Source organism: Fringilla coelebs, assembly GCF_963513975.1.
Source record: "Fringilla coelebs genome assembly, chromosome: 3".
Classification (NCBI taxonomy): Eukaryota; Metazoa; Chordata; class Aves; order Passeriformes; family Fringillidae; genus Fringilla; species Fringilla coelebs.
In genome coordinates, this window is record NC_140030.1 from 81,806,419 (window position 1) to 81,823,630 (window position 17,212).

General features: G+C 38.9%; 1 protein-coding gene across 1 annotated transcript in view; it reads right to left on the minus strand.

Moving 5' to 3' along the window:
* KIF26B (kinesin family member 26B) overlaps positions 1-17,212 on the minus strand; it is a gene marked incomplete at its 5' end in the record, with an annotated part of 268,074 nt that overhangs the window by 35,692 nt on the left and 215,170 nt on the right. Inside the window, 2 exons of the mRNA XM_084203673.1 lie at positions 12,720-12,879; positions 16,695-16,878. Of these exons, the coding sequence (XP_084059799.1) occupies positions 12,720-12,879; positions 16,695-16,878 (344 nt within the window). The remainder of the gene's footprint in view (positions 1-12,719; positions 12,880-16,694; positions 16,879-17,212) is intronic.

Below are 17,212 nucleotides of genomic sequence, written 5' to 3' on the forward strand. Positions count from 1 at the left end.
ACATGGGAGAAAAAATAATTCTGTTTGATCTCTTTATGTTATGATAGATGCCATTTAATCAATTAGGACAGCAGTACATATCATTCCATTCCAAACCTGGCAAATACAAAGGAAACCAGGAAAGGGTGAAAGCCTCACACATCTTGACCTCCCCCACGATATCATATATAGTATGAGAGAATGTTTAGGAGCACAGTCACTGAGACAGCAGTCAAGACACTGTTTCTTGTGCGTGTCCTGCAACAGGGGCATGCTGCTAGAAGAAGGGACCTGCCAGAGATGGGGTCACAGCACTGTGCACGGTGCCTTGTGGAGATGTCAGGCAGGCCTGCTGCCAGTTAAGCCTCCAAAAGACTTAACATGGGGGGCTGAGTGCCTGGAATGTCCCAGAATCAGAAATGCAGTTTATAATTATTCCTGCCTCCTTCTCCCCCACCTGCTTGAGATTATGAAAGTATTTGAGAAACTAAAGATGCTGCAACAGTAACTGCTGCACAGTTATTTGCCAGAACTCTATGATAAGTCAAAGTCATTTCCAAAGTACACGGAGATGCAGAAGGAGAAGAACACTATGTTTCATAATGCTACCACTTGCTACTGAGTAGAAAATATTATAGATGGAAAGACATAAGTAGAATCAGGTATGAAAAGGTGTCTGATACATACTCTGCTAAACTTGTGTAAATTAAGGACATCATGGGATATAAAAGTCCTATTTTTAATAACAAATATAAAAAAAATTGAGAGCAATGACAGAAATACTTGAAAAGCAGAACATGATCACATTTAGGTGCTATTTCATCTCCTGCTGTCTCACTGGGCTGTTTCTTTTCTGAAGACTGTGATATTCACCCAACAATACTAATATTGTTTCCTATGTTCACTGGTTCCAATGCTGAATGAGTCAAAAATAGACATTATCACACATTAATGTCTAAAAACCCCCAAATTATGTCTCTAAAACAACCACTCAAACACATCTATTGCTGGTCTGTACTGGTGCAATTCAAAACTTGGATAATGGCAGAGCACATTTTGCTTAGCATGTTCTCAACACTCATCCAGCCCTGACCTCAAGACAATAGGTCTTTAATATGCCAAAAACAGGACTTTTTTTCCTAAATATGGCAGTAGATATTTTTTTCTTCCTGTTGAGGAAGGAGCAAAAATCCCTTATGACTGCCCTTCTTGGAACCTGCACAGCAAGAGGAGTGAAGATCTGCCACTCTGCCCAGATTTTTAAATCTCCCAAAAGAATATTTAGTACATAAATATGCAAAGGTTTTCAAATTTAAGTGCCAGAAATGTTTCAATATGAGCATAACCAGACCACAGGGTTGGGAGATGTTCCTTCACTATAATAAAAGAGCCAGAAGGAAAAAGCCCTGTACAGATAAACCTATTGCATACTATGAGGTTAACCAAGGAGAATTTACTCACACATTCAGGCATTGCAAAATGCAGTGAAATATAATATGAGCAGCATATACCTTACAATGTCATCATAGAATATTTAACTCCTTTTTAGATAAGTCTATTTGTATTTATGCCAATAATCATTGGTAACATTGTTTTGTTGGCTTCCGGTGAAATGAAGAAGTATACTTTCAAATTATGGAGTCTTAAAAATGAGCTTATATTAAGCTTCAGCTAGTGGCACAATTAATCAGAGAAGACTTCAGAATTCAGTAGCTAATGTGGATTACAGATTAGATATTAGTAGAAAATGTGGTATTTTTTATTTCTGAGAGATTAATTAAGGTGAAACAATACACTGGTAACACATATCCGTATGAGTATGAACACAAAATTATTAAGAAAGTTATGTCTGTTCTGAAATTAAGTTTAGTTCCAATAGAGAGATACCACAGCTATTTAATGCATAAAATAGATAAGTAATTGCTGGCCAAAATGACTCTCACATACCCACACTATTACTGTTAAAGTTGAATATTAGCTTCATACACAGCCTACAACATTCTTTATTCATAGCCCACATCTAAATGTGGCCTGTGGAAAAGATCTGGTGGGGGTTTTTTACTCTCTTCAGTTAACTATTGTTCTCTGGTCTTCCATGGGAGCAATATGCTTAGGAACAGCAGCTTTCCCAATGATTAGGTATCAGAACAGCTATTAGTGTGAGGCTCAGATTCCTCAAAAGAATCAGGTATTACTCCAGAGAAAAGCACTGTTGATGGATGGAACCTGGCCAATGGAATAAAATATCTTTTTATACTCTCTTTTGCATGGGTGTGATATAACAGCATTTTCAGAGGAACTATTAATTTTCTTGGGAGGACGAAAAAAGCCATTCCAATTTTCAGAGTATACACCTAACATACATAGCTGTGATACCATCAGAGACCAGGTGATTTCTGCTACAATGCCTAAGAAGCATTATGTCCCTGCCTGGACTATGCCTGGCCCTGCTAGGAAGAAGGTGCCAGTCCCTGGGAGCATGAACATTCAGATTCACAGCAGCCAGAGACTTCTTGCAAACAACATCCTCATGGCCATGAGGCTCCCTGCACTGAGATGGGTGTGAGGAGAACAGACATGGAACCTGCAAATGGACACACAGGACTTTACCACTTGTGCAGCACACTTGATTTTTATGTCTGACACACACACACAAATGATTCCAGGCAAAGGAGCTCACAAAGAAATGTGCCCTGGTTTCTGCTCCAACAGAATGCAATCACAGGTAGCACAAAACCAATAAAAGCCACTGATTACAATGCCATTGCACAGCACATAGCCATCCAAAATGGCAGCAGTCACCTAACAAGAGAACAGAAAATCTGTTACCAGCTTAACAGTCTTATTTTGTATTCCCTATGATGCAAAGACTCTAAAAGTTACCAAAGCACACCCTCACTTTTTCTGTAAAACCCACTCCACATTAGCAGAAAAAACCACAAATCTCACTGGAGCACAGTGTTTTAGGGTGCCAACAGGTTCTCTTTTATACATATTTTCAGAGTCAAGTCTTATTCAGGTTTGATCCTCCATCATCCCCTCCTCTCCCCCATAGTTCATACTTCAATGCAAACTACTACAGCTACAGCAGTTACTCTCAGTTTCCTGTGACACGAGTCCTCCATTCATCACACCAGTAATGTCCACATGTGAGAGGGATGTCCAGGATTCAAGAGGTGCATATTGGCATGATCTGACTGAGAACACAAAGCTCCTAGAAAACTCTCTCTCTGAATAAGTGCAGTTATTTCTCCAACACCATACCTTTGAAAATATTTTTGTTTGTTATGTTGACATGCCAGCTGTGTAGCAGATATGGATGCTGCATCTAGTTCTCTCCCTCCTGCATAAGCATGTAACTTAAAAACACTTCACTCAGAGCCTGTGAAAACTGTTGTTTGCAAGGGAGAAGGAGCACAGTCTAGGAGCACAAAAGATTCTGCTACTCTATTTATAGCTGGAGGCAGACATGAAAATTGTGTTCAATCCTTAAAAGACTGCTCCAAGGAGATTCAGGTCCCACCTGCACAGAGATGATGATGTGCCTTTAACGGCTCACCTTGTAAGGGCCCCCCTCCTTCATTCTCTGCTGTGTCTGAGCTGAGCCATGTTTGTAACAGCGCCCAAAACAGACACCACTGCTGCTCTCTGGAACCACCTGCACCAAAGGGAGCCACTGGGACTGATATTTCTGACAGTGTGGACGTACATTTTGTCATTGATTTTCAAAGAGATTGAGGTTTTGTTTCTGATCAAGAGCATGAACTAAGGAATGGGGAGAGAACAATTTGGTAAATTCCATCTCTCAAAAAAAACCCATTGGAAAATCATTTTAAATTGTAGTAATTTTAAATGCAGCAGGTAGGGCAGTTTTTTTCTGATGGGATGACAAGGCAAAACAAAGCTAAAAGACAATACAGATAAAACAGTTAAATCTGCTGTCTGATATTCATTTTACTGAGTCTTGTCAGATATTGCTAGAAAGCATATCACTTGGATGGCACTTACAAAAAATATTTCAAGAACTAAAATAATCTAACAAGTTCATCCTGCAGCACGAGATAGGTAATTTTCATGTTTTAGAAGACAGTTCTAACCAGCCTGCTTAAATCTAAAAAGTCAATGCATATTTTAAAAATCCACATCTGTTCATTGTGTATAGACCTGGAGGCAACCACCAGCCAAAAGCTTTGATCATCCAGCAGAATCTTGTATCTGAAGAGCACAAGAGGATTATCTCCATTGCTTTACTCTCAAATGTGTTATGAAAACAAAAACTTCAGTAAAACAACATCTTGCTGTTGTAATGTCATTCAAATACTCTTGAAGCAGTAAGGCAAACTGGCTGAAGTGCCCGCCACTTAAACCACACAATTCTCTTAAAATCTTCTAGGGCCTGTCACTCCTTTGAGAGGGTGATGTCTAAATAGAGTCCAAGAAAAGAAGATGTTTGAAGAAAAAATGTTCAAGTATTTGCCCAGAAAATGTAAGCAAAGGTTATGTCTATTCTTAACTTAAAGTCACAAATACTACTTCTATACACTGAAGAGGAAAAAAAATAGTCCTGCTTGTGTCACTTCAGTAGTCTCAAATCCCCATTTGTGTGGCAAGTTTGTGCATAAACTTCTTGAGCTTCAAATTCATGGTCACAGACCCATTTGCAACCAATCAATAGATGATTGTACTTTTCACATTCACCAATTCCATCAATTATGTCCCTCGCAATTCCAAATAAACTCAAAATTAGGTAGCACTTAACCACATACTGCCTCTTTCAACAAATAAGCTGCTAATCATCAAATATGGAACATGAAATATCCCTTAGCAAGGATTTGCGGATTATCTCATCTAATTAAATATAAGCATGTTTTCTAATCTGTGGGTTTAAGCCAAATCCCAATAAAAAGATTTCCATTGATTTACATAGAGTTTTAGACCAAGCACTGGGAGAACTTGATTTTGCAATTTGAAGAGAAAGAGACCTTAAAAAAAAATGCACAACTAAATGATGAAGGGAAAAAAGTTGTTAACTCATTTAAATCATCTGGCACAGGAATGGACTGCTAGGGTAGGGTCTCGAGAAACACACCACTGAAAGTTTCTGTATTTCTTTGACATCATGAAAGTGTAACAACCCATCCAACCACTGGTTTTCAGGCTCCTAAAAGCAGATTTGATTCTGTTAGACACATTAGAACACATGATATTGTTTATTTATATAACTACCAGCCATCCACAGACACTTGACAATCAAGGATGAAGATAAATTATCAAAAGGAAGTGCAGATATTGAAACTTGTCAAATATTTGGACTCAGAACTCTGCATTGAAATTGCATAAGCCTAGCCCCTAATCCATTTTAAACAGTTTATTATGTAACTGTTAATGGATATTTGTTAGTTACAAGTTTATTTTGCTTTTAAATGATTCTACCAAGTGTTCGCTTCAGCTCTTTAGTAGTTATTCCACTAATAGGGGTCCCTGTTAGCATGCCTTAAAGTTTATATTCCTCCACATCATTACTTTAAAATAAGAAATCATTCTGACACTTTCTCATCAGACACAATTCTCTTCTCCTGGGTGTTTTCACATTCTCGAAACACTACAGAGCAGTTCTCATCTCTTCTCTCAAAGGCCTCCTTTTCCCTACAAGCTATAAGGCTTTATTTCTGTCCCAGTGTTCTTCCAGGTGAGTAACCATTTCATTTCAGACCATTCATAATTCTTCTTGCTTGTCTTTTAAGTTCTCTGCAGTCTGTAACCTTTTCTTAGCAATGAGATGCACAACTCCAAAGAAGCAGCTATATACTGGCAGATAAATAGAAAAGCTATTTTCTTTGGTCTGCTGCAGTGGGATGTCTTTTTGGTCTTGAGTCACACTGATTTTGTACAAGCAAAGAAGGATCAATGCGGAAATGAAATTTAATTTAACACATCGTATCCATATGCAACTTTTCATGAAACTGGAGATAACAAAAAATGTGAAATAAGTCTAATAAAAATTATGACATGCTTTTTGATAATTCGCTGCATTGTACAAGAGGTAGTTATTCCAAGGATATGACTATTTAAAAATTGTTCAATTATACATGAAATGAATTATCACCACATTTCCATGAGAGAAAATGTATTAATGTTCAATTGAGCCTGAACCAATGGTGGAACAGGTGAGAATAAACTGCTAGATACCCCGACTAAAGGTTCAAAATGACATTTTAATGAATTAAGTACAGATTAATTTTTGTATGAAATTACCACAATGGCCTATTTGGGTTCCACTCAAGCTATATTTCAGGAATAACTGCACGCTACTGGATTGCTTGTTCATTACCAGCCACGTCTGTGCTGGCCCAGGACCAAAGCAGTGTCCTTCTGTGATGCAGCTATCTGCTGCTCATAGGAATGGCTATTTAAATGCAATTAGTAATTGCTGTTAAGTCTGACCATAAACCACAGCACTTCCCTTCTCATTTCATTTTGCAGTCCATCATTATTTGCAGCTTACAGTACCCATAAAGTACTAATTCGCTGAGTGGTTCAAAGAGCATTCAGAGAGACACTTCATGAGGCCTGATTCTTCTCAGTTGAATGCTTGTGCAGAATGGAGCTTGTCAGCTGAGGTCTGTTGTAAAACTGGTGCAACAGGAGTTCAAGCTCAGTGAATGCAACATAGCCACTTACACCCCTTACACACGTTCACAGACACTGCTGCTCCAGTTCCTGTCACATTGCCAGACTGGCAGGACTGAGTTGAAAACCCAAAGCTGGGGAATGGCAGCTCCACCGCAGCTCTTCTTTTGAGGATTTTGTCTCTTTACTCTCTCTCATTAAGTTGATGATGAAAGATGTATGCAGATCTGTAAGATGTATGCAGAGAGAGCTCAAATCTGCACCATCAGCTGTACAAACTATCCTACAATAAAGGGCATTGTTGGTGAACACTACAACAGCAATTGCTGGAGCATGCAGACCCATCATCTGCATATTCCTGAACTGCAGATTAAATTATTCTAACAAAATGCAGGGAGTTTTCCTACATTCACAAACTATGCATCCCTAATTCCACCTATTTTATATAGTTCCCTGGAATAAAGAAGGAAAATGCCAGAAATTTAACCTAGTAAACTGTCAGATACAGAAAAACCCCAAAGATTAATATAATTGCCAGATGCTTCTTGTATGCATGCTGTTTTCATTATATGCATGCTGATGGAGTTTCATTGCTCTTGCAGTGAACTGCATTGCACCTGCCCAGTGACAAAGGGCACATGCCTAAGGCCAGTCCTCCATTGGGACAAGGTAGCATTGCTACAGTGGCTTCAGTGTCTGCTAGCCAAGGTTCTAGTCCATAATCCTGGCTGAAAACATCAAGGAAAAATTATTTTGTTCCTGAGAAAACCATGTTTTTGATAGCTAATTAGGAACTATTTCACATTCAACAAAATGTCCATTGATCACTCTACTACACTCTCCTACAATTGGATCATTCAGGGGTATTTCTTAGGCTTATTTCTCTTTTTGAATGGGCTCATTTCTTCTTCCTTGTTTGCTTCCCAATCTCTGTGGATTGTTGTCTCCTCTACATGTAATTTCAGGGTCTCTTGGAGCTTTCCCATTCATTCTAGACCATTTCCCAGCCCTGTGATTCTGTTTCAGCTGTTTCTCATGTCCTCATTTACCCCCCTTCTTCTGCTCTCACAGTTCCTCAAGTAAAACAGCAAAACAGTTTTTCATCCACTTCTAGAATATTCAATATTAAATTAACACAGAAAGACTGGAGATTCTGAAGAGCACACCAGATATTTATTCTGAGGCTGTGATCTTTGTTCCATATTCTCATTGAGGAGTGCAAAAGTTAAGGAATAGAAGACATAGTTGAAGCAGTGGAAGGTAAAAGTTATTCAAGTTTCTTAATGAAAAACAAAAACCAAAAAAATTCTAGTTTCAGGTGCAGATGAAGTAACCATTAAATAGATTGCTCATTTGACACATAGTTCAAATGCCATTAAATTCTTAGACCTAGTAAGCAGACATGGTTGTGTGAATCCCACAAAGCTAGGACTTTGTACAAGCTCACAAATAAGGGTAAAATCTCCAGTACTACTAACAATTGTTGCCCAAGAAAATCCTAACATCCTCCTGAAAATCCTAACATCTTTCCTGAGAAAAATAATAAAACTCTTGCTAAAAATGCAAAGGCAATGCATATAAACAAAAGATACTTGGCATTTCAGTTCTTCTCAAACACAGATTTTTACAAAGATGAAACAACTGCAGATATATACCCACATCTAACTAAGAAAAGAAACTGAGGTACTGGATTCATCCAAACCCCCTTTCATTTTTTTTTTCAATAATTAATTCACAACTTAAAGAAAATATCTGATATTTTCTCTTTCTTTAAACTAGTATACCACTACTGTAAACCAACATTTTCCCTTTTCTCTTTACTTAAAAGTAACAATATTCTATATTTGATCAAAAAAACTCACATTCTGCATGACATTGTGACTATTTATGTGAGTCATTAACTCTAAAGAAAAGGGAAAATAGGGTAATAGTCCTAGCAATAGTGAAAAAGTATATAGTGCTTTTTGCAAACTCTGAATGCCCTTTAAAAATCCTATTTGATTTTTTTCAGTTTTATAAATGTGAATAAAGAAATAAACACCTGAATAAATTATTTTCTGAAGGTCATGCAGAAAGAAAGAAAGAATGGATTAACCCATGCTTTAAACACCAGATTAGATCTTAAAACACAGTGGCTCTGCCATGAAGCCTCTTGTGCAACCTTGCACCAGTCACTTAATATAATTTTATTTTCTGCACATAGGATCAAATAAAGCAATATCAACATTAAGACATGGGAGGAAATGCAACCATATGACAGAAAAACAGAACTGCCAAGAATAAAATTCATGCTTTTAACTCACACTCATCCATTTTACAGACAAGATTCTCTCCTTGGATAAGCAAAGCATGTAGTTGAAAATATAGGATGCCTCTAGAAACACTAGCACATTGGGAGAGCACATTAAGGGAGAAGCCTATTAAATAAAACAAGCAACAATTTCTGGAAGAGAAATTCATACAGCCTTGCACTTTTCTAAACAGTTTCCTTACATTCTCACAGTCATTAAAATGCATAAAAATGATTATTTCCAAAACAGCATTACCATGAATTATCACCACCCATGTTGCCTAGCAACTGGAGTAATTTTTGAATAGTGAGCGATATAAACCAGTATCTGGAGTTTGTGCAAATGGGTGTTCATTTGAGGGTTTAAAACACATTCATCTTGGAAATCAGAGGCAGATAATACAGCACTGACATAAAACTGAAATACTCTTAAAAACATAAAATGGCACTAACAATTACTGCATCTTAGCAAAACCCTTCTGTAGCAGATCCAAGCCCAACCATATTTGGTCACTGACTCGCTTGCTCTTCCTTGAGCTTGCAAGTGCCCCTTTCCAATTTTTTTGTAGACATTTGACATTCCCATGGAGAAAATAATTCTTGCCCAATCTTCTGAAGGATTTCTTCATACCTCAAGAGCAAAAGAAACTGGTGACATAAAATGGCAATGTAGTAAAGTCAAATAAAAATTTTATTTTTATATATGATACTGAGCTGGAAGAATGGTATGGAACAATATAGTATGTTGTTCATACAATCAGAACAACGTTCTTACTAAGGTTCAAACTATGTCTGGAAATAGTGACAATAATAGTGACACTGAGAGATTAGAGGGAGATTAAAAGTACATATATAAAAAAATATACAAACTCCCAGAAATCATGGTCTGGTCACTCATTAGCTGCAAGTATTTGCCAGTGTAGGGATTCTTGTCCCATCTTCAGACCCATGTGAAATTTGACTTGAATACAAGACAAGAGCCCCCAAACCATATAAAATCATATTGTTTGATATCTCAGAATTTCGACATTGCTTTCTTACAACTTCAGAAAACAAGTTCCTGCTAAAGCTAGTATAAATCTTTGTAATTATTCCCAAAATGGGAGCGTATGGGGGGCTCTTCCCAAGGGAGAAAGATTCCAACTGAATGGTTTCCAAGGCTTAGCCTTGTGGGTAAAAATTAAAGAAAAGCAACATGTGCTGAAAAACAGCATGTGTTTCTCATAGAGACTGCAGGTGGAGAGGCAAATTCATCCCTGGCACAAACACAGACACTACTGAAGGCAATGCAGTGGCATCTGCTTACACCAGCTATGAATCTGAACAAGATTTTCCCTACAACTACTACCTGTGGAGATAAAGGTGGATACAAAACTTAAGTGAATTTAAGAGCCTGCAGCCTCTCAAAGTTTAGAGAACCACATTTTTGTCGTCAGAGAAAAACTATGCATTGCGAGTTTCCAGGTTCCCAGGAAGCCATGCAGTGGCTACTGACAGGCTGCCATAAAATACTTAATGGCTGTTTAATAGCTCAGATATTGAAAAGATGCTCCATTTTGTCTGCTGCTCTATGGAAATTTACTGAGACCACACACAATGTGCAGAGCTGTCACATAAAAAAATGATTCCATTGTTTTCCTTTGATCCCACTCAAAAAGGCAGTTAACAAAAACATAATTTTATACTTAGCAGTGAAAGAGAACACCCCCTAGAGAAAGGAGAATTACCCCAGCTAAAGGCTAGTCAGTGCTCTAAACAAGAGGTGCCACTGAACACATATCATCTGTTTCTGTGGGGTACTGAGCCTCTTCTGCAATCAGCACATGCATCCAGATTCTCCTTCCTCTCATCTCCACCAAGGGGAAGGACACAGATGTACTGCCATATCACTGAGCTAGGAGTGCTCATCGAGCCACCAAAACTCTTATTTCCATTGCTCAGGAATAAACCACATGTGGGAAAAGATGTTTTCTGGATTCTTCCCAGCAAGAGGAAGAAATGGTTTGCTCCAAAATATGCCCGTATATTTTTCAAATTATATTTTAAAAGCCTTCTTACAAACAGGACTTTGACTCTGATTTACAGATGACCAACCACTTCTCTACACTCTATAATATCTTCTGATTAGGAAGAATTCTTATTAGGAGGGAACTAAAGAGGGGATTGTGGCCTGAAAAGAGCTTTGATCTTCTTTCAGCAGTACAGACATTGATGAGAAAATATGCTGACATCTCTGGCTGTGTAGGCTCAGAAGTGCAACAGCTGGGAGTCACAGCAAAAAGAGATTGAACACACAGCAATTAGAAGATGTATTTGGTAATGCTTTTCTCCTGGACAGTCATTGCCAGGAAAGACACTTGCTGTTATTTGGTAACTATTCCCAGTATGTTTAGTTCTAGCCTAGTCAGCATTACTAACATTATCTTTTGTATTCCTACCAGTGACCTTCACTTCAATCCATAAAATCCAACAGCAAGAAAGACAGGTTTGTGATAAGCATTGCCTGAGTTACACTTTGTGAAGTGCAGAATTCAAGGTATTTTCATGCTATGACAAGGTGCATGATTCACGAAGCATTTAATGAATATTTATACATAGAAATTTGGTTAGTCATTAACTGAATTCCAGCCTGATTAAGCTCCAGAATGGGAATATTTCCAGAAAGCATGCTTTAAGTCCAGACTACCAAATAATTTTTAAAACTAAAGGTTCAAAGAGAAACAGATTATAACCAATACAAATTCATTTTTACTTGCCAAAATGAAGACAAAAACAAAGAAGCTATCTTGAATGGACATGTGTAAATAATCAAGTGTTCAGCTTTTTAAATGCTAAAAAGGGTAAAATGCATGGACTGAAATATTGCTCTATGGATTACTTGGTTCATTCTCCATGTCATCCTTTTGTTCCTAACTCCTGATGTCATACACCTGTCCTTCACAAATGATGACATTCATTGGCAGTTTGAGTACAAGATGCTACTGGAAGCCATTCCTATGATGCTAGTTGCTACTCCTTAGGATCTAGCATAGAGAAAAGCAATACTGCCCACAAAATCAAGAACTTCTCAATAGGAAGGCAGCATGACTGCCTGGACCAGGAAATGAATCTGAGCTTCCTCTCAGACCTGCACACATGACACAGAGGGAGAGAAAGTGATGACAAGAAATGAGCACAAGGAATACCCACTAGGTGAGCAATTCCTTTTTGTTTCCCAGATGCTCCATGTAGTAGTAATGGCCACTTGTTTATTGTGGCAAATAGGGCTCACTTCTTTTTTGTATATGAAAAGCTGACACTGAGATTTAAATAATGCAAAAAACTCCTCAAAGTAACATTAGGTCACAGAAGGAATCTAATGACAAATATGCATGCTCATTGTGACATATATTTCCAAAAAAGCAAATTACATACAGTAATCATTTTCTCTACAGTGCTGCATTACGGCAGCAATGCTCCTCTCCTTGGAACAAATATGAAACATTCTCACATGCTTTGAAACATTAAAATAAGTTTTGAACAGCCACAGAAAACAAAACCCTAATGTGTTGAACTTCAAACCTTAAGATCATTCAGTCACCTGGGTCCTATTTCAGGAGCCTTCTTCCTTTGAAACCTATTTGTCAAACACAATGTGTAGCTACCAGGTGTAAGGTCAGATAAGGTGTCACTGAACCTCAGGAAGCTTTTACCATGGCTCAAGAGGGCTGCATTGACCCCAGCAGACCGTTTTCCTCCCTACCCAAATCTGCCTCAGGCACAGACAGACAAACTGCTTTCAAGCATCCTCTCATTAGGCACAACCCAGAGCAGCACTTACTTGTATGGGATGTGTTTGCTCCCATTGACAAGGGCAAGGATGACATTGCCCAGCGCTGGCAAGGAGAGGCAGAGGCCAGAGCTTCCCTCGCGGCTCTTGCTGAGCACTTTCACACAGCTGCCCAGGTCAATAAGGTGCAAGCGGCTGCGACCTCCAGACACTGCCACAAACAAAGAAAGCAGACAGTTAGTGTGGGCCTCCAAAAGCAGCTTCCCAGCAAAGAAAAAGTCTCACCATGACTTGTAAAGGGGAAACAACCCAGGAGCCTTCCCTAATTCCCCTTAGCAGACATGTCTGTAGGGGTCCTGCTAATGCAGTGTCAGCCTTTATGGCTGTACATTGCTGTCTACTCTGAACCTGCTTAAAAATTGCTGAGTACTCGCTTGCTCCTGCAAGCTTAACTCTGTGAGAGTCATCAATGTGACTATATTTTTTTAAATATAGCTCTATTAGCCTGTACCTGAGTTGGCTCTGTTTCTGTCACTGTCACTACTGTTTCTCTGTCTGGAAAACTACAGGCTGGGAATTCCTGCTTAGTAAGCAAGGATACTTCTCTTATTTTTCCCATCCTGAATACTGTATCTTAAGAAGACACTGTGGCATCTGTGGTATGTTCAACTTTTCCTCAAGTCTATATACTTTCACAGTAACATTTCAGCTCAGAAGTTTGCCAAGGTGCTGGTGATGGATTGTGAGGTAGCACCTCTGTTCTCATAACAGTTTCTATAAAACCAGCAATAGATCTTTATGGTTTTGTCTTGTTTACTCTGCATCAGCACAATACTTCCAGAGTGAAAATATGCTGCCATTGAAACACCAAGATTAATAGACATTTGCTCTCTTTAAAAATCTGTTCTTCCTTATGAATCCAGGATGGGAACTATGTAGACTTCACAGAAGTGCTTCTAGCTCTCTACTATTTCAGAACAATTTTCTAGCTGACTTTTTTGCATCTGATCTTGGACCACTCCTCCCCATTCTCAAGAGTTAGTTTAGAAGCAGTCTGTAGGAAAAGGCAGATTTATTTCTAGGATCTTAACTCAATAGGTGCAGAACAGAATCACTAAATTGTAAGAGAGGTAATAGCAATTTATGAGGACACAAACACACCTCAAACAGCAGCGCTAATACTTTCACATCTGAGTTTAACTCTATGCAAGTTAATTCACAGCCATTTTGACACAGGATCTCAACTTGCCCATTTGGTAAGAAAAAAGAAGGAAGATGAACAAAGACAGATGACCTCCTTTGGGACTTGTGAATAATATTCCAAAATGTATCCAGTATCTCTGCCAACAATTGTTAAAATACAGTTACGTCTGCTGCTTAAAGTCCTCTTAGTTCTTCAGTTCTGACAGGAGTTAGGTAACACTGGATTTCTATGTATTCCTCTCACCAGAAAGTAGCCACAGACACTATGGGTTTCTGCACTGACTGCAGAAAGTTAAGCTGCCTTGGGGAACTAGTAAAGCACCTGTACCTCTGAACTGATCATGGAGGACTTTTGTCCCCCCTCTAAGAGTCTTTAAAACCCTTAAAGAGTCCCTGAGTGCTCTAACATCTCTATTCTCAGAAGGCTGGAACTCCTTACTTGAGTGTCTCATAATCATTTATTTAGAAAAACAAAGAAATGCATTTAGTTGCTACTGTAAATGACTGTAGGTGACTTTACTGAATCATATTTAATAAATATTTCTGTTGCTAAGATTACCAGATGTCAGGGAAACAAAAGAAAATTAAAGAAATCACTACCTTTCAAATACTGTCATATTGTTTCCACATATACTCCTATTACACAACTTGAGGAAATTCAGAATAAGATCACTTACTGGTTGTTTCTTTTGTATTTAATTTACATGTTGAAGTAATATTTTCAAGATTGTAGATCCACTTGATTAATCTGAAAATGAAGCTATTTGTTAGGCAAGTTGTTCACTAATGTGCCTGGCTACTATAGAGAAAAGAAGTGGAACATCCTAACACTTGGGTTTTTTTTCTATGGTCACAGAGACTTTGCACAGCTGACAGCTGAAAAATGACAGTGATCCAGTTCTGCCACAATGTCATTTATTTCAATGGTGCTAAGCCTGCCTCATGACATTCCTGGTAATGAATCTAACAAGGAGGTAAGTACAGTACCAATGCCTTATTCTAAGAGTCATTTTTTACCAAAATCACATGTTAGCCAGCCCTTTAATCTCTTATCCTTTGGAAGCTGGGTTTCTTTTTTCCCCCCTTTCTTCCTGTCCTTTTTTAATCCTGTTACTGGAATCTATATATCTCTACTATCTTCATGGGTTTTTTTCAGAGAAGTCCTTCATTACAGCAGGAGACAGTGATAATCACTAGGCGCCCTTTCTGAGCAGCTGGAATTCCCCCTCATTCAATTATCAGTGGGATCTGACCCTGCCTAGCTTGTAAGGCCACTCAGATATGGGAACTTGAAGACAGGAGGATGGTCTGGCCACGAAACAAAGATAACTAGAGGCAGTGGGCAAAGCATGCCTTATTCTTATCCAACAGGATCATACCTTCTTTTTCTGAAATTATAACCACAAGACAATAATATTTTCCCTTTTATTAATGTTATTTGAAAGTAGAAGAAAAGGACTGTGCGTGCATGTACTTTTGTGTAGTAAAAATATGGAGCATTAAATAATTGCAATAATTATTCCCTCAAAATCAGCCATCTTATTCCTATCAACCAGTCTGTTTGAGTATTCACTGTCTTCCTTTCCACCGCAGGGTGGTTAATTAATAAATCTTTAGTTAATTGAGATTTCTCACTGCCAATTCCACAGGGGTTATTACTTAAATACATGCAAGCTGCATTTCCATTTAGAGGAACTTTTTGGTTTTTTTCTCCTCTAAGTACATTCAGTGCAAATTTTCTTTATTTAAACATTAGACGTTAATACTGCAGTGCTGATCACCCACTACACATCATGCCCTGCAATCTATTCCTTATTACCAATAACCTATGCAGAGCCAGGAGCTGAAACATATGCTGTTTCTGCAGAATTGCTTAAGCCCATGAGTTTAAAGAAGATTTCTCTGGTCTCTTTCAAACATTTTTCCCTGTAAAGAAATAATTATTTGGAAAAACTATTTTTAATGTCAGAGTTTTCTTTTTCAGTGATCTTCCTACATTACACAAATCTTTTATCATTGGAATTTACTTACAAAACCCCCTCTCTGTATATCTTCAGTCATAAACAATTTGGGAGACTTGAAACAGAAGACAAATATAATAAAAAAATTAATGGTGTGAGAAAAAAAGAAAGCTTTGAAAATTACAGAAACATAAAATTAGACATGGAAGCACCTTTTCCTGGGATATGGAAGTAAAGACACAAGCCAGTGAGAGCATACATGACAAAGAGAGGAAACAAGGTTATCTGAAAAATCCAGACCCTTTACAAAGAACCACGAGAGTCCTTTTGTGCACACATAGCTGGGCCAGCAAGTAAAATATCATGTATCTCCAAGAAAGGGTATAGTTTATGGGTTGTCAACATCTGCTTCCCAGTTTATGGATTGCCAGCATCAGCTTCCACACACACTGCCCTATTTAGGTGCCGAAGAGGAACAGTTAACGTAAGGGTGGCAAGGAATTCCAGTCACCACAATATTTTAATCCATGACCTCAACACTATCTGTAAAGATAATAATAAAGGCCAATTTGAAAAGCACCTTTTTATTTTTAATTTTCAGATACAGAAGCCTGCACAGGGCTGAGAACTGCCAGTGTCTCACAAGAGCAACTAAACTGACGAGTGAAGGTAATAATCCCCAGTGGCCTTTAATGGCCTTTGGTGGGTCTTCACCAAGCCCTGCACAGCCGGCTTACATGAATGGCCCCACCCCACGGTGAATGGAGACCTCTGGGGACTTTCACCACTAAAGAGCATTGTTTGAAGGCCCACTTTCCAGGCAGGCTTGGAGGAGGCGGAGGGGAGCAAGAGGACAGCTTACTTCCGCCTTTGCCGCTCTTCTCCATGCGGTACTGGTAGATGTGCAGCGTGAAGAGCATGTGGGAGTTGCGGTGATCCTCCTCATCGCAGTCCCGCTGGCTGCTGCGCCGGGAGGCGATGGCGGCGTCCAGGAAGAAGGCGGCCTTCTCCGCCGTGGGGGCGCGCAGCTCGCTCTGGTTCTGAAGCTGCAGGTAACACCAGGGAGAAAGGGCTGAGAAACTCCCGCACAGGTAAGCACCACCAGACAACTTCCTGCAATCTACATGTGGTGTGGATACACTGGCTTCTACTGGGACCACACATGAGGAGGTGCCCAGTGGAATGAGACCCTCCTGACACTGCCAGTGGCAGTAGCGTGCCCTCCACACATGGCTAGAAGTGGGGAAAAAAATTGCAGAAGACATGTCAATCCCAAATTCAACAGCAGCGGCAGGGCTATGTGTTCTAACACCTTCAGGAAGTGTTAGAAGGAAGCAGTCCACAGATAAATCTCAAAAATAACAGGACTGAAGCTTGTGT